The sequence below is a fragment of the Scyliorhinus torazame genome, chromosome 7 (genome assembly GCF_047496885.1).
Source record: "Scyliorhinus torazame isolate Kashiwa2021f chromosome 7, sScyTor2.1, whole genome shotgun sequence".
NCBI lineage: Eukaryota > Metazoa > Chordata > Chondrichthyes > Carcharhiniformes > Scyliorhinidae > Scyliorhinus > Scyliorhinus torazame.
The window spans coordinates 189,637,819-189,656,142 of record NC_092713.1 but is presented as its reverse complement, the minus strand read 5'-3'; the positions used below and the strand labels follow the sequence as shown (position 1 = coordinate 189,656,142).

The following is an 18,324-nucleotide window of genomic DNA, read 5'->3' as shown; positions in this document are numbered from 1 at the left end:
TCGAACACACGGCAGTGTCTCTCTTTATCCTTGGGGAGTTTTGCGCTCTTTCGGGCGGTCCTTAGTTTTGGACCCAATTAATTGGGCAGTTCTCGATCACTGCCTTCGATCTGAGTCAATAAAGGGGCAGGTGCCTTGATGGCTGGGCATGTCCTAAGCGGTCATTGACCTTGCTCTTTATGCTTCCTGAGTAAAGGGAGTGGCGCCAAAATGTCTGGGCTTGTATCGGTTACCTGAGTATCAGTCCTTTGTCTTACGGAGATGGGCCATTAAATGCTAATCGGTTGGGAGTTTCGATGCTGTCTGGATTCTCTGCTCACGAACATACATGCAGGCTCTGTGTCTGCCTGAATCTTACATTGTCCATATTTCCCTTTGCGAACGTCCATGTTTCATGTTGTAAATGGCCATCTCAGATAGCTACATGACCCTAAAGATTTGGGGAGATTCTGCAATGATGCGACTGTTCAATCTTGAAGGAACGTGGTTTGGTGTTTCCTTGTTAAAAGTGGTCAGTGCTTGACACTTGGGTACAAATATTTAGTTTCCTTGCGAGCCCAAGCTTAGATGTTATCCAAATCCTGCTGCAGACTGGCATTGATTTATTGTCCAGGCAATTGTGTAAGTTGAAGACTGTAATCATCACATAGCCCATTACGGACTATATGACAAAGATTAGGTTAGTGCTGAAGTAATTGAAAAGGTTTGAGTCGAGGGGAATTCCCTGCAGAATTCCAATTGAAGTGCTGAGGTGGATAACAACCATGGCTGCCTTCATTGTCGAGTATGACTGTAGTCATGGGTGAGTCTTTACTGATTTGCATTTTTTTCAGGGCATACCATAGACTTGAGTTCATGTGGGAGAAATGCTCCTCTAATTAAAAAAAAATATATATGTTGTGCTCTGCTTGTTTTGATTTTGTACTGTTTTTCTGTCTTAGGTATATTATTACAATGCTCGGACTCGAGAGTCTGCTTGGTCAAAACCAGAAGGTGTAAAGATCATCCAACAATCCGAACTGACACCGGTGATGGCCTCACAAGTGATCACTACGACATCGACCCCCATCGGTAGCACGGCAGCCTCATCAGTCCCAACACCAAATTCATCTGTTCAGTCCACAGCACCAGCCTCTTCCAGTACACCTACATCAGTTGTAACGGTCTCAGCAGTGGGTCCAGGTGAGTAATGCAGAAACACAACTGAGAGAAATTCGGAGCATTCAGAATAAGAATCCTGAACGTTGCTATATTTCAGTGCTTCAGACTGTTTATTAAGTAAACCTTTCCTCTATTAAGTGCATGCATTTGATCTCATTGTCTGTTTCCAGCATCAAATTGGTGCATTTACTAGAGAAAATGTTCTTTTAATATTCGGAGGGCTTGATTTGGAAGATCCAGTCTCCAGATGAATTTTTATAAATAATTTAGAGTACCCAATTATTTTTTTTCCAATTAAGGGGCCAACCTACCTAACCTGCACATCTTTGGGTTGTGGGGGTGAAACCCACGTAGACATGGGGAGAACGTGCAAACTCCACACGGACGGTGACCCAGGGCCAGGATTCGAACCCGGGTCCTCAGCACCGCAGTCCCAGTGCTAACATTCTCCATATAAATGAGCTTTGGGTTCTAGAGAGTTGCTTGAGTGGTCAGTAATCACATGATTAAAGAAGATGAACAGGGAACTTGGAGTCATAAAGCCATATTTGTGAGGCTGCTTTGTAAAGTCGCCACAGTCCCAGGTGACCACAGGCTGCTTTCCCCTTTGAGGGGGAGAATTTACTGTTAGGGATTTTCTTTTCCTTTTTAAAAAAAATAGAATTTACAGTGCAGAAGGAGGCCACATGGTCCATCGTGTCTGCACCGAGCCCTGGAAAGAGCACCCCGCCCAAGCCCACACCTCCACCCTATCCCCATAACCCCACCTAACCCTTTTTGGACACTAAGGGCAATTTAACATGGCCAATCCACCTAACCTGCACATCTTTGGACTGTGGGGGGAAACCGGAGCACCCTTAGGAAACCCACGCAGACACTGGGAGAACGTGCAGACTCGGCACAGGCAGTGACCCAAGTCGGGAATCGAACTGGGACCCTGGATCACTGTTAGGGTCACCTGAGGATCACTGCACCTCAAGCAATGGGCAAGGTTGAGAAGGCTTCCTGCGTGAATAACCTCAGCTGGTACGGGAATTGAACCCGCGCTGTTGACCTTGCTCTGTATCATAAACTAAATGTCCTGCCAACTAAGCTAAACCGGCCCTAAAGTCATATTATGGCACAGGAGGGCATCATTTGACCCATTACTTCCATACAAGTTCTCTGTAGAGCATTACATTGTCCCATTTTCCTGCTATGTCCCCTGGTACCCTGGCTAATACTTGTTTCTCAACCATTGCCACAAAAACAGATGATCTCATAAGCACTTGTGAGACCTTGCTACGCATAAATTGGCTACTGCATTTTCTACAGGAGTGATACTTCAGAAGTTTTTTTAAAGATGTAAAGCACTTTCGGACAACCTGAAGTCATGAAAGGTCCGGTGCAAAGCATTTTTTCCACCAGTAAATTGACCCACCTTTAAAATCGTTCAAAATTTCATATCCATGGAACTTCCTTTGTTGACAGTATAGTAGCCTTTCTAAATGCATTGAAAACAATCAGTATTGCTTACGGAGAATCAAAAGCATCTACATTCTTCATCCAAATTGCAATTGGAGAGCATGATACCTGGATCATGGTGTATAGTTTAGTCCCCATTTTGTACTTGGTATATTGAAATAGAAATACAAAACTTGGTCTACATCTCCAATGGAAATTGTATTTGTAAGCTTATCATGCTGTAATCATACTTTCCCGCATACTTGGCACAAACAAAACTTCTTGGTTAGAATTCACACGTTTGTAAATTTCTCACTTTTACAGGCTGAACAAAAGGGTACAGTAGCCAAGTGGTTATTTTACTGACCTTGAGGTGAATTCTCTGCCGGCAGGATTCTCTGTTCCACCGGCAATGCACCCCCATCCGCAGGTTTCCTGGCGGCGTGGGGTGGCCACAATGGGAAACAGCGCGCCACAGTGGGCAAAGACTGGGAACCTCGCATTTAAATTAAAAAAAAAAATCTAATTTACTATTGTAACCAAGTGGCTTTAAGACCACTTGTAGCATCCCATTAATGGTACTCTCTGGGATTAACCACCTCTACTGGTATCAGAGACCAAACCCGAATCCTTCCTAAATGTCAATGTGATATGACTCTTTAGGTCAGGAGGAGACTATAAACTGAACATGGGGAAAAGTGAGCTATTTGTGGTGCATCCGGGGGAGCAGAGCAGAGAGATAGAGGATTTACCGTTGAGGAAGGTAACAAGGGACTTCCGGTACCTGGGGATCCAGATAGCCAAGAATTGGGGTACATTACATAGGCTTAATTTTACACGGTTGGTGGAACAGATGGAGGAGGATTTCAAGAGATGGGACATGGTGCCCCTATCATTGGCAGGTAGGGTGCAGGCGGTTAAAATGGTGGTCCTCCCGAGATTCCTTTTTGTGTTCCAGTGCCTCCCGGTGGTGATCACAAAGGCTTTTTTCAAGAGAATTGAGAAAGGTGTTATGAGTTTTGTGTGGGCTGGGAAGACCCCGAGAGTGAGGCGGGGATTCTTGCAGCGTAGTAGGGACAGGGGGGGGCTGGCACTACCGAGCCTAAGTGAGTACTACTGGGCCGCCAATGTTTCAATGGTGTGTAAGTGGATGGGAGAAGGGGAGGGAGCGGCGTGGAAGAGATTGGAGAGGGCGTCCTGCAGGGGGACTAGCCTGCAAGCAATGGTGACGGCGCCGTTGCCGTTCTCACCAAAGAAATACACCACAAGCCCGGTGGTGGTGGCTACATTGAAAATTTGGGGGCAGTTTGGAGACGGCATAGGGGAGGGACGGGAGCTTCGGTGCGGTCCCCGATAAGAAACAATCATAGGTTCGTTCCGGGGAGAATGGATGGGGGATTTGGAGCATGGCAAAGAGCTGGGGTAGTACAATTAAGAGATCTATTTGTAGATGGGACGTTTGCGAGTCTGGGAGCGCTGATGGAGAAATATGGGTTGCCCCAAGGGAATGCATTTCGGTATATGCAATTGAGGACTTTTGCGAGGCAACAGGTGAGGGAATTCCCGTAGCTCCCGACGCAGGAAGTGCAGGATAGAGTGATCTCAAGAGACATGGGTGGGGGACGGTAAGGTGGCGGACATATACAGGGAGATGAGGGACGAGGGGGAGATCTTGTTAGATGAGCTGGAAGGGAAATGGGAAGAAGAACTGGGGGAGGAGATTGAGGAGGGGCTGTGGGCTGATGCCCTACGTAGGGTAAACTCATCGTCCTCGTGTGCCAGGCTAAGCCTGATACAATTTAAGGTGCTACACAGGGCGCATATGACTGGAGCACGGCTTAGTAAATTTTTTGGGGTAGAGGATAGATGTGCGAGATGCCCGAGAGGCCCAGCGAATCACACCCACATGTTCTGGTCATGCCCGGCACTACAGGGGTTCTGGGTGGGGGTGGCAAAGGTGCTTTCGAAGGTGGTGGGGGTCCGGGTCGAACCAAGCTGGGGGTTGGCTATATTTGGGGTTGCAGAAGAGCCGGGAGTGCAGGAGGCGAGAGAGGCTGACGTGTTGGCCTTTGCGTCCCTTGTAGCCCGGCGCAGGATATTGTTAATGTGGAAGGAAGCCAAACAGTCTGGGGTGGAGACCTGGATAAACGATATGGCAAGGTTCATAAAGTTAGAACGGATTAAGTTCGTGTTAAGGGGTTCGGCTCAGGGGTTCACCAGGCGGTGGCAACCGTTCGTCGACTACCTCACAGAAAGATAGAGGGAATGGAAAAGAAGTAGACAACAGCAGCAACCCGGGGGGGGAGGGTGGGGGGGAGGAATTGGACGGACTCTCGGGGATGTTATTTTATATGTATAGGTATTTGGTATATGTAATTCTATATTGGATTGTTGGATTGTATTTTTGGAGCGTATTTATTTTGGACAAGGCAGTTGCCATTTAGTTTTGTTTTTTGTTTTTGTTTATATATTACTTATTTATTTGTTTAAAACTGGCCGGTTATTTATATTGCTTTATTGTTGTGTAAAAGAAACACTACGTATTGTTATGTGTGGCCAAAAAACTTGAATAAAATATATTTTTAAAAAAAGGTCAGGAGGAGACTTTTGTTTCTTTAAATTTCTAAATACTTAAGTTTGGAAACTATCAACGTTTTTGGTACGGCTTCATCCTCCCACTCCTGACTGTGATTTTAGTGGTGCATAAAGTGTGGAGGGGGGAAGAGGTAAATCCTCATTGCAACCTGATTTTTAGCTTTTATAATTTTGCCCACCCACAAACTAATATACCCCAAAGTTTGGTGTAATGTGATGATGGATTGAAAATGACTAGTGTACCTATGTTGGGATCAGTGGTTAACACTGCTGCCTCACAGCACCAGGGACCCGGATTCAATTCCAACCTTGGGTGACTGTGTGGAGTTTGCACGTTCTCCCCTATCGGCATGGGTTTCCTCCGCCTGCTCAGCTTTCCTCCCACAGTCTGAAGGTGTGCAGGTCAGGTGGATTGGCCATGTTAAATTGCCCCTAGTGTCTAAGGTGAGCAGGTTAGATGGAGTTACAGGGATAGGGAATGGGGGGGTGCTTGGTAGGATGCTCTTTCAGAAGGTCGGTGCAGACTCGATGGGCCGAATGGCCCCCTGAACTGTAGGGATTATATGAAAGACATGGCTACTGAACTGGCTTGTCCATAGATGTTAAAATAAAATGTATTAACTATATATCTGCATGTGAGAAAGTGAAGGCTTTCATATGCTGTTTAATGTGATATATTTTTCCAACGGCTGCTTTTGTTTCATTTGAAATGGTACAGATCATATGCGATTAAGTACACCAACGTACTCCGCATTAAAGGGGTTTGGAAAAAGTATGAGGAGTGTGTCAAGTGACGGTGCCAGCTTTACTTTTCCACTGGTATCTGCAGCTCTCGACCAGCCTCCACCTGCTGTCACAGTGGCTATCCCAACACCCGTCTCTGTAGCCGTGACTACCAGCGCAACACAACAACCGGTACTGCAGTCTGTGCCACACACCATGCCTCCTCCTGTACCACAACCTGTGCCACAGCCAGCCACAGCAATCCAAGCTTTTCCACCAGTGATGGTGCCACCATTTCGTGTGCCGTTGCCTGGCATGCCAATTCCATTGCCAGGTAAGATACCACTTGTCAAGGTGTAATGTTTTTCATGTCATTTGTTCATTTCCCTTTGTGACCATCTGTTGTTTGTGATAATTGCTCCCTGAAACTTGGGTTGTTTGTGCTCATTTTGGGTTGTAATTGCTGTCTATATTCGGACTTTCAACCTTAACCGTTCAAAAAAAGGCTTTCTCTTCTGCATTTAAAATATTCAAAACCTGTGTCATATATATATATTTAAGTGCATACACATATATGAAGAATTTTTGTTCAATGTGCCTTGCCTGATTCAAGTCAATGGTTCTGGTTGTACAATTATTAAGACATTTTACATGGATAAAGCAGGAGGTGCTCCACCTCTACAGTGCCAGAAATCCAAAGATTCCTAGAACAGAGGTTAGAATTCAGAAGATGGGCACATTTTCTGCCAAACGGAGAGCTGCAGCATACTGATGAATGAAGAATAAAAGGCACGAGTGGGGTTTGAATGTCTAGGTTCTCTCTTTCAAGGCTGCTGTCCAATGTAAACTTTGGTGTAGAGATGAACCAATACCTTCTCACTGGCACTAAAACTCACATTCTACATTACTCAGGGAACGTCTTTTTGGCTTGTCGGCAGCATCCTGTAGTGCAGCATAATACCACTCATGTTGCTACTGCGTGAAACAGCTAGCTTCACCTGTTGCACTGTTACACAGCGGAGGATTCCGACACATTTGCGACGACCATGCAGGATTTACATATCAATAGCAATGCTGTGTCCGTGTGCTCATTTGACATTGCTAGCCTATTCACCATTGTTCCACTTCAGTAGTAACATGAGTGGTATTTGCCACTGACAGGGTGCAGTCAAACCTGTAAGGGTCCTTCCTGTTTATTTCCTTTGTTCCCATTTCTTTTATTTCATTATTTTGGTCTGTGGAATCATAATCGGTATGTGCCTTTAAGAAAAAGATTCAAAGTTGAAACAGCCTGCTTGCCAAGCTATTGTGTTCCCAGGCTATGTATTTTAGAAAGGAGAAGCCAGACTCTTCCGAGTGGATCTTCGGAACCAGCTTTGGAGGGAGTTGGTTCGATTGGTTAACTGGCAACCGGTGGGTTGGCCAGGCACAGTATTCTGTCCGACAACAGTCAGTGATCGGTTCCTGCATGATGCTTTCTTAAACAACTGGGAAGAAATGTTTAGCCCGTGGGAGTGAAAGAAATGCTCTCTCTCCTCTGCTTGCTGACGAAAAGAACTGTTCTTTTGTTCTGAAAGCAGTGTGTGCCTGGCACATAATTTGCTGTGAACTTGAAATGCTGCTGAGTCTGCACAGAAAGTAGACAACCTTGCCAGAAAAAACATCTCAAGCCTAGAAGGAAGAAGTACCAAAATGAAAGTCATTGACTGGAAGTCCCAGTGCACCGAGCATCCTTATTCTTTTATTTTTATTATTATGTATGTACATGTGTGTTTGTGTGTGTGTATACTGAGAGTGGGGCAAGCTAGGATGGGGGGTTGGGAAAGGGGCAGTAAATAGTTAGTTACATTTTTTGTCCGTTTAATTATAAGACTACAGAATAAAAGGTTAGTTGTGTTGTAAAGTTACAAACCTGTAGCTTAATAAGCACAATCAATGACCTCTGATATTTAAAATAAAATCTAATTTCAAATGAGTTGCGACTCCAGGTCAAGTGTGATTGGTGTTGACTGCGCACTAGCCCAGGATGTCTGGGCAAGCCAAAAAGATGTTCTAGCTATCTCACAAATGAGTGATGTATGTGAATTTCAGTGCCAGTGTGGTGCTAGGTATGTAAGCCATATATCTGGTATGTAAGCCATATGTCTCAAAGACTGGTGGATTGTAGAAAAGAGCATGTCCCAGTCGCTGTATTAATTGGGCAAGGTACAGACTGTACCCAACCAAGTGCTTGCAAAACCCCAAACCTGGGTCAATATTAGATGTGATTCCGCAATTGGATAACATGCACTCAACAACCCTCAGTGTGCTAAGAACTATGCTGATATGGGCCACGGTTTAGAGAACCCCAAAGTATATCATGGAGTTCACCTGACCCACAACTTTTAATAGGTTGTGGTATGGGGAGCACATGGCCCACTCTGGTTCAGCAGAAATGGAAAAGTATTTTTTATAGCAAAACAATGTTTATTCTATTAATTCAAGTTAACCTTTTTAAAACATACAGTGAACATCTTAGCAACCATCAATTCAAATACAACTCCCAAAGAATATAACACTAAGTAATCCTTTAAAGTTTTCCTTTTAACATCCATAAGATTTAAAACAAAACTTTTAACAGAAGCACATCAGGTTAAAGTCACGACTGAGAGCAGTTATTAGTTTTAAATCACCAAAGGATCGATTTACAGTCTTTAGTTTACAGAGAGAGGGACTAATACACCTTCTGGCTGTGACTGCAGCTATCCAGTTCTGAAAAACGAAACTAAAACACACCCTGCAGCAAACAGCCTAAAACAAAAGTAAAAAGCTGACAGACAGCCCAGCTCCACCCACACTCTGACATCACTGATGAACACCATTTCTGAAAGGTGCATGACACTGACAACCAATTTAAGATTGATAGTCAGACTTGTAATGTGGTGCATTTGCATGTACTAGAAGCTACATAAATTATTACACAAGGCCTTGTTCCTGTAGACAGAAAGAATATGTACACACATTGCACCTATTTCAGCTAAACAAAATAAGTGATAACCAGTCGCTGATTCATTCACCAAAGCAATGCCTTGACTGGTGAGGGTCAAGCTGCCTGGTTCAATTTCAAACAATGCTTGGCAGTTATCTGTTGCTCACCATTAACTGCTGTATTCCCCATGGCCACGCCTCTACCATCAGTCCACCTGCCAACCAATCAGCATTCTCTTCTGATACAGTATAAATTGTTGTTTTCCTCCTATCGGTATTCTTGCAAAGTGTCCTGATTCGTGCAAGACGAAAAGCATCAACATATATCTCTTTTCAGCAATACTCAAGTTCTGTACTATCAAACATGTATCAAAATTTAGTGTTCTTTGACAATCATTACATTCACCCTGAGGTTTCCGGGATATGACTACACCCAACAAGGCATACTTCAATGTCCCGCCATTCCTTAAATCTTGAAGAATCCCATTTGTTCTGTTCCCTTCTAAAAAGAAACACAATTCCCACCAGCATCCTGTTTGGTTGGTACCACAAAACAGACCACCTGCTTCCCATGGCAATAGTTTCTTGATCACTGTCTCAAAACAGCAGCTCTGCCTTTTCTGTGAGATATGGTGTAAAGGTATCAAAACTCTGTCACCCCAAGCTTAATAGACTTCTGTTTGAGTTTTGCTCGCTATCACAACCGGATCGCCTGGACATGAGCTAACTGGGCTGATTTAAAGATACATTTCAAAACATCATTTTGTAGTTCACCATTCATGACACCTGTGATTTCTCTAAATTTTGCAACTCTCCAGAATTGACAGGAGTTCTCGGAAATCGTCAAAGCAACCCATTACGAAGAAAAACTCAAGGATTTAATTGTGAACAGTTTTTTGCCAAATGGTAAAATTAAACGATAAGCTGATTATTTTTCTATATATAATGGGAAGACACCTTGAATAATTAGGACTTAACATTCCTTTCCCTAAACAAAATTATCCAAATCTTTGTACAGATGTAGTGCAGAATAGTGGAGTGCGTATAAGACCCTGTTCATTCAACTCGCCATCTGAATTCCCTTGGATGTTTTTTGGACTATTTTTCAGATGTGATATAGTCAGTTTCTCTGTTATTTGTAAGCTTCCAGCTTATGAATCCTGAGTAATTAGCCTTAAACATTATTCATCTGTCAATAGGTGGTCCCGAAGTTATAAAATTTGGCCTTGGGAAAATGGTGGGTATTGATTGCGTGATGTCAGGGGACAGCTGGTCAACATTTGAAGTGTTGCCGTTTCTGGTTTTGCAGAGTGGAAAATATTAACTTCAGTGACACATTGCAATTACCAATTGAGTTATATTTTTTCCAGAGAGAAAATGCTGGAAAATCTCAGCAGGTCTGGCAGCACCTGTAGGGAGAGAAAAGAGCTAACGTTTCGAGTCCAGATGACTCTTTGTCAAAGCTAAAAGGCAGAGAAAGTGGGAAATATTTATACTGTGGAATGAGAATGAAAGATGAGTCATAGCTACCGATACCAAGGGAAAAGAGTGCTAATGGCCACAGAAACCAAGGGAAGATTGAAAGGTAGGACAGCTGATGAGCAGTGGCAGTTGTTTAAGGAGATAACCAATTCCTCACAACTAAAATATATACCGGTGAGGAAGAAAGATGGTAAGAGGGGCAAAACACATCCATGGCTACTAAGGAGGTCCAAGGACATGATAATGACAAAAACTAAGTTATCATATTGCAAAGGTCAGTGGCAGGCTGGAAGATTGGGAAACGTTCAAACATGAACAAAGTGATACTAAAAAAGTAATAAAAAGAGCTAAGATAAATTACGAAAGAAAACTAGTGCAAAATATCAAAAAGGATAGCAAAAGCTTCTATAAGTACATAAAAGGGCTTCATTGCAGTGTTAATGTAAGCCTACATGTACACTAGTAAAGATTGTTATTATTATAAAGAGAATTTTGGTCCCTTGGAAGATAAAACCAGAGAGTTAATAGTGGGGAACACGGAAATGTCAAAGATGCTAAATCAGTACTTTGCCTCCGTTTTCACGGATGAGGACACTAGTACCATTCCTACAGGAACAAGCAATTCAGAGGTAATAGAAAGGGAGGAACTTTGAACGATCAACATCAGTAGAAAAACGGTACTCAACAAACTATTGTGATTGAGGGCAGGCTGATAGCCCGGGCCTGATGGCCTACATACTATGGTGTTAAAGGAAGTGGCAGCAGAGATAGTGGATCCATTGGTTATAATATTCCAAAATTGCCTGGACATGGGAAAAGTTCCAGTGGATTGGAAAAATGTTAACTTAAAGCCCTTATTCAAAAAGGGAGGGAGGAAGAATGTGGGAAATTACAGACCAGTTAGTTTAACACCTGTTGTTGGAAAATTATTAAAATCAATTATCAAGAAAGTAATCGGACATTTGGCAAATCAAAATGCTGTCCATTAGAGTGAGTGATTTTCTAACAATTTCAAATGTGAACTGAGTGAATAACCAACGACCATATCCAGCCAGCATGGCTTACACACAGAGTTCCCCAGTCCCACCTCCTTCACTCGCTGATCACATCTAATCTATCCCCCCTACCCCCTCCTTCCCTAATACTCCTCCACCTTATCGTAACTGCGAACAGTATAATTTTCCCCGAAGAAGTCGATAAACGGCGGCCATCTCCGGACGAACCCGAACGTCGATCCTCTCAGGGCGAACTTGATTTTCTCAAGCCTGAGCAACCCAGCCGTGTCACTAACCAAAAACCCCGATTTTGGGGGCTCCGAGTCCCTCCACGCCAGTAAGATCCGTCCCCGGGCTCCCAGGGAGGCAAACGCCAAAATGTTAGCCTCTCTCGCCCCTGGGCTCCTGGGTCTTCTGACACTCTAATAATCGCCACCTCTGGACTCGGCACCACCCTTGTTTTTAGTACCATGGACATGATATCCACAAATCCGTGCCAGAATCCCCTAAGCTTTCGACATGCCCAAAACATGTGGACATGATCTGTGGGCCCTCCTGCACACCGCCCACACCTGTCCTCCACCCGTTCAAAAAACCTACTCATCCGGGCCACCATCATGTGTGCGCGGTGGACCACCTTAAATTGTATCAGGCTGAGCCTGGCGCATGATGAGCACCCTTCCACAGATCTGCCTCGTTCCTTACCCAACTCATCTTCCCACTTACCCTTTGCCTCCCCTACCTGGGTTCCCTCCCATTCCATGAGCTCTTTATAATGCTTCACCTTTTTGAAGGAGGTCAGTAGTTTAACACTGATATATCCCATTTTATTTCTTCTCACATGCTTCAGCAGGAATGTTCTCATCCGAAAGGTAATATTCAATCTGAGCAATTAGTTTTTGCATCATCTCAGGGTCAGGAGACCTCCAATCACCGTCCAGCTCATTCTATGCCCCATTGAAAGAATCATGGTTCTCCTCTTGCTCTCCAGGCTCCCGCACTCCTCAATAGGGACCGGGGTCGGCGCCTCCTTTAGCTGGCGCCACCTCGATGCATAAATGTTAACCAATACCACCAGCATCCCCTCCAACTTCCCACTCATCTTAACGGTACCCCCCGAGTCCGCCACTATGCTTCCCACTTCAAATGACATCCACTTATTAATCAAAATCGCTACCCCCCTAGTTTTAGAGTCCAGCCTCGAATGAAATACTTGCCCAACCATCCCTTCCTCAGCCGAGTCTGATCTACCACCCTCAGGTGCGTCTCTTGTAACATTGCCACGTCCGCCTTTAAACTCTTCAGATGCGCGAACACACGGGCCCTCTTGACTGGCCCATTCAGCCATCTCACATTCCATGTGATCGGCCTGGTCGGGGGCACCCCCGCCGATCAACCATAACCCTCCTTCGGCCAGCCTCCAGCCCGTGCTCTTCAGGCCCGCCCTCAGGTGCCCACCATCATTGACCCTCACCCTGTCGCCATTCGTCAGTCCCTCCCCTGTCGGCAGATCCATACCCCTCTCCTCTCCTATCCCAAACCCCCATACACAAACTTATCACCTGCTCACCCCCCACTGCGCTTCCGTGAGCTAGCCCCCCCAGCAAGCATCCCACCCATGGCGCCAAGCATCCTACCCCCCACTAATCCCCACCCCCCGCTCAACCAACTTACATATGGAAACATTACAATCCCCAACAAAAAACACAAAGAAGAAAATTCCACCCACCATGCCCCTTTAAGAACAAAGCTAACCCACAAACAAAACTGAGCGACGGCCCCAAACCTAGTGCAAAAACTATACATTCAAACAGAAGAAAAGATTAATAAAAGTTCTAAAACAACTACTCGCTCCCAAGTTCAATGTCCTCCATCTCCTGCCAGTCCCTTGTCCCTGATAAAGTTCATCACCTCGTCTGGTGATCCAAAATAAAGTTCCTGGTCCTCATACGTGACTCTCAAACGCGCTGGGTGCAATATGCCAAACTAGACCCCCTTATTAAAAAGGCCCGATTTGGCCTTATTGAAACTCGCCCTTCTTTTGGCCAGCTCCGCACCCAGGTCCTGATAGACCTGCGTCACTGCCTTCCCATATGCAGCGCCTCATCTGCCTGGCACACCTCAAGATCTGTTCCTTGTCCAGGAACCGGTGCATTCGTACCACCATCGCCCTCGGTGGCTCGTTCCTCTGCGGCTTCCTCATAAGCGCCCTGTCCACCTCCAAGGGCTGAGCAAACGCACCTTCTCCCAGCAGCTTCGCGAACATGCGTGCCACATATGCCCCAGTGTCCGTTCCCTTGCTGCCCTCCAGCAGGCCAACAATCCTCAAATATTGTCTGCGTGATCTGTTCTCCAGATCCTCCACTTTGTCCTGCAGTGTCTTCTGATGGTCCCTCATTAGCCCCATCTCCGTCGCCATCGCAGCTAGCTGCTCCTCGTGTTCGCCAGCTGTCTCCTCCACCTTCTGGATCGCCTGGCCCTGGGCTTCTAACTTGCTCCTTGCGATCAATCCCCGCCTTTATCAGAAAAAGGTCTAGAAAGTCCACCACGAGAGGGAGCCACCAAATGTGTGACCACTCACACCATGGTCGCCACTGGAAGTCTCAGTCAGCATGGTTTCATGAAGGGCAAATCATGTTTGACTAATATGCTCAAGTTCTTCGAAGATGTAACAAGCAAAGTGGATAACGGGGATCTTGCAGCTGTAGTACACCTGGAAGGCGTTTGATAAGGTGCCACACAGAAGGTTGATTCACAAGGTTAGATCACATGGGATTAAGGATAATTTATTAGAACAAAGAGAGAACAAAGAACATTACAACATGAGAACAGGCCCTTTGACCCACCAAGCCTGTGCTGATCCAGATTCCTTGTATAGACCTACTACTTATTGCCCAAACTATCTGTAACAAGGTCTGCTAACTCTTGTACTCAATGCCCCGGCCGATGAAGGCAAGCATGACGTATGCCGCCTTGACCACCTTAACCACCTGCATTGCCACTTTCATGGAACAATGTATCTGAACGCCCAGGTCCCTCTTCAGGTCAAAGTTCCTAACGGTTCTGCCATTTACTGTATATTTCACTGAATTTGGTCTTCCAAAATGCATCACCTCGCATTTGTCCAGATCGAACTCCCATCTGCGATTTCCCTGCCCAACTTTCCAATCTATCTGTATTCTCTGACAGTCCCCTTCACTATCTGCAACTCCACAGATCTTAGTGTCATCTGCAAACTTGTTAATCAGACCATCTACATTTTCTTCCAGATCATTTACAAACAACAGTGGTCCCAACACTGATCCCTGTGGAACACCACTTGTTAGATATCTCCATTCTGAAAAACTCCCTTCCACTGTTACTGTTACTCCGTCTCCTGTTGCCAAGCCAGTTTTTTAATCCATCTAGCCAGCATACTCTGAATTGCATGCAACGTTACCTTTTGTACCAATCTGCCATGAGGGACCTTGTCAAACGCTGTACTAAAGTCCATGTAGATGTCACTTCCTCAAAAACCTCTCTCTTGTTGGTAAGACATGACCTTTCCCACACAAAACCATGTTGCCTATCACTAACAAGTCCGTTCACTTCCAAATGTGAATAAATCCTGTCCCATGGTATCTTCTCCAACAGCTTCCCACCACTGACGTCAGGCTCACCGGCCTATAATTAACTGGATTATCTCTGCTTCCCTTTTTTTTAAAAGAAATATTATTATTCAAATTTTTACATATTTTCATCAACCAACCCCCCCCAACCTTACAGAAAAAAGATCATAAATAAACATCTTACAACGACATCACGAATTCCCCCAATATACAAACCACCCATTAAGCAATAATAAACACAGGAGAAAACACAAAGTACAGCCCCCCCCCTTTGCACAGACCCTCTCAAGGCAAATTTTACCCTCTCCAATTTAATGAACCCTGCCATGTCGCTGATCCAGGCTTCCACGCTTGGGGGCCTCGCATCCTTCCACTGTAGCAGAATCCTCCGCCGGGCGACCAGGGACGCAAAGGCCAGAATACCGGCCTCTTTCGCCTCCTGCACTCCCGGCTCGTCCGATACCCAAATAGTGCTAACTCCCAGCTCGGCTTAACCCGGGTGTTCACCACCTTAGACACCGTCCTCGCAATACCCCTCCAGAACCCATCCAGCGTCTGGGCACGCCCAGAACATGTGGGTGTGATTTGCTGGGCTCCCCGAGCACCTCCCACACCTGTCTTCCATCCCAAAGAACCTGCTCAGCGTCGCCCTGTCATATGCGCTCTGTGAAGAACCTTAAATTGTATCAGGCTAAGAATGGCGCAAGAGGAGGAAGAATTAACCCTACACAGGGCGTCCACCCTTGTACCCTCGTCTATCTCCTCACCAAGCTCCTCCTCCCATTTACCCTTTAGCTCCTCCACCGAGGTCTCCTCCTCCTCTTGCATCTCCTGGTAGATCGCCGAGACCCTGCCCCCTCCAACCCGCACCCCTGAGAGCACCCTATCCTGGATCCCGAGTGCTGGTTGCAGCGGGAACTCCCTCACCTGCCGTCTTACAAACGCCCTTACCTGCATGTACCTGAAGACATTTCCGGGGGGAAGCCTGAATTTTTCGTCCAGCACCCCAAGGCTCGCAAACGTCCCATCTAAAAACAGGTCCCCATCCTTCTAATTCCTGCCCTGTGCCAGCTCAGGAACCCTCCATCCATTCTCCCCGGGACGAACCGATGGTTCTCCCGGATCGGGGACCAAACCGCTGCCCCCAAATTTTCAAAGTCGCCGCCACCACCGGACTCGTGGTGTACCTCGTCGGCGGAAGCGGCAGCAGTGCTGTCTCCAGCGCTCCCAGACTCGGGCCCACGCAGGACGCCATCTCCAGCCTCTTCCACGCCGCCCCCTCCATTACCCACTTGCGTATCATCGCCATATTGGCAGCCCAGTAATACCCACACAGATTAGGTAATGCTAACCCTCCTCTGTCCCTACTCTGCTCCAGAAACACCCTTCTCACCCTCGGGGTCTTTGGCGCCTACACTAATCTCATGATGCTCCTACTGACCCGCTTAAAAAAGGCCTTAGGGATCAGGATCGGGAGGCACTGGAATATAAAAAGGAACCTCGGGAGCACTGTCATTTTCACCGACTGCACCCTGCCCGCCAAGGAGAGTGGCAGCATATCCCACCTTTTAAACTCCTCCTCCATCTGCTCCACCAGCCTCGTCAAGTTGAGCTTGTGCAGGGTCCCCCAGCTCCTGGCCACCTGGATTCCCAGGTACCGAAAACTCCTTTCCACCCTCTTCAGTGGAAGCTCATCTGTCCCCCTTCCCTGGTCCCCTGGGTGTACCACGAAGAGCTCACTCTTCCCCACGTTGAGCTTATACCCGGAAAAGTCCCCAAACTCCCTGAGGATCCGCATCACCTCCGGCATCCCCCCCCCCACTGGGTCCGCCACATGCAATAACAGATCATCGGCATACAACGAAACCCGGTGTCTCCCCCCCCCCCCCAACCCGGACCAGCCCCCTCCAGTTCCTGGACTCCCTTAGAGCCATAGCCAAAGGCTCAATTGCCAATGCAAATAGCAAGGGGGATAGGGGCACCCCTGCCTCATCCCTCGGTACAGCCGAAAGTATTCCGACCTCCTCCGATTCGTGGCCACACTCGCCACCGGGGCTTCGTAAAGTAGCCAACCCAACTAATTAACCCCTCCCCGAACCCAAACCTCCTCAACACTTCCCAGCGGTACCCCCACTCCACCCTATCGAAGGCCTTCTCCACGTCCATCACTGCCACTATCTCCGCCTCCCCCTCCACTGTAGGCATCATGATTACGTTAAGGAACCTCCGCACATTGTTATTCAGCTGCCTTCCCTTAACAAAACCCGTCATGTCCTCGTGAATCACCCCCGGGACACAGTCCTCAAATCTGGTAGCCAACACCTTCGCTAACAGCTTCGCTTCAACTTTGAGGAGAGAGATTGGCCTATACGACCCACACTGTAATGGGTCCTTGTCCCGCTTCAAGATCAGCGCCCTGGACATCGTCGGGGGCAGGCGACCCACCCCCCCCCCCCGCCGCCTCATTGAAAGTCCTCACTAATAGAGGGCCCAGCAGGTCCATGTACGTCCGGTAAAATTCCACCGGGAACCCATCTGGCCCCGGTGCCTTCCCCGCCTGCATACTCCCCATCCCCTTAGTAAGCTCCTCCAGCCCTACCAGTGCCCCAAGCCCAGCCACTTGCTCCTCCTCCACCCTCGGGAACCTCAGTCAATCCAAAAATCGACGCATCCCCCCTCCGTAGGGGGCTCAGACCTATACAGCCCCTCATAAAAGTCTCTAAATACCCCATTTATTCCCACCGCACTCCGCACCATGTTCCCCCCTTGATCCCTAACTCCCCTAATCTCCCTCGCTGCCTCCCGCTTCCGAAGCTGGTGTGCCACCGTCCGGCTCGCCTTCTCCCCGTACTCATACACCGCCCCTTGCGCTTTCCTCCACTGCACCTCTGCCTTCTTGGTGGTCAACAGGTCGAACTCGGCCTGGAGGCTTTGTCGCTCCTTGAGTAGTCCCTCCTCGGGGACCTCGGCGTACCTCCTATCCACCCTTAAAATCTCCCCCACCAATCTCTCCTCTCCTCCTTGTGGGCCCTAGTGGAGATTAGCTCTCCCCTAATCACTGCCTTCAGCGCCTCCCAGACCACCCACACCTGCACCTCCCCATTATCGTTAGCCTCTAGATAGCTTTCAATGCACTCCCGGATCCGCCCGCTTACCACCTCATCCGCCAGCAAGCCCACATCCAGGCACCACAGCGGGCGCTGGTCCCCCTCCTCCCCTAGCTCCAGCTCCACCCAATGCGGGGCATGGTCTCAGGTGGCTATGACCGAATACTCCATCCCTCCACCCTCGGAATTAGTGCCCTGCTCATAACGAAGAAGTCTATCCGGGAGTAGGCTTTATGGACGTGA

The 18,324-nt window shown here is 47.1% G+C and overlaps 1 protein-coding gene across 7 annotated transcripts in view; it reads left to right on the top strand.

Moving 5' to 3' along the window:
- tcerg1b (transcription elongation regulator 1b (CA150)) overlaps window positions 1-18,324 on the top strand; it is a 171,781-nt gene that overhangs the window by 73,532 nt on the left and 79,925 nt on the right. For all 7 annotated transcript variants that reach the window (XM_072511892.1, XM_072511898.1, XM_072511896.1 and 4 more), the window contains exons 4-5: window positions 942-1,182; window positions 5,918-6,256. In XM_072511892.1, the coding sequence (XP_072367993.1) occupies window positions 942-1,182; window positions 5,918-6,256 (580 nt within the window). The remainder of the gene's footprint in view (window positions 1-941; window positions 1,183-5,917; window positions 6,257-18,324) is intronic.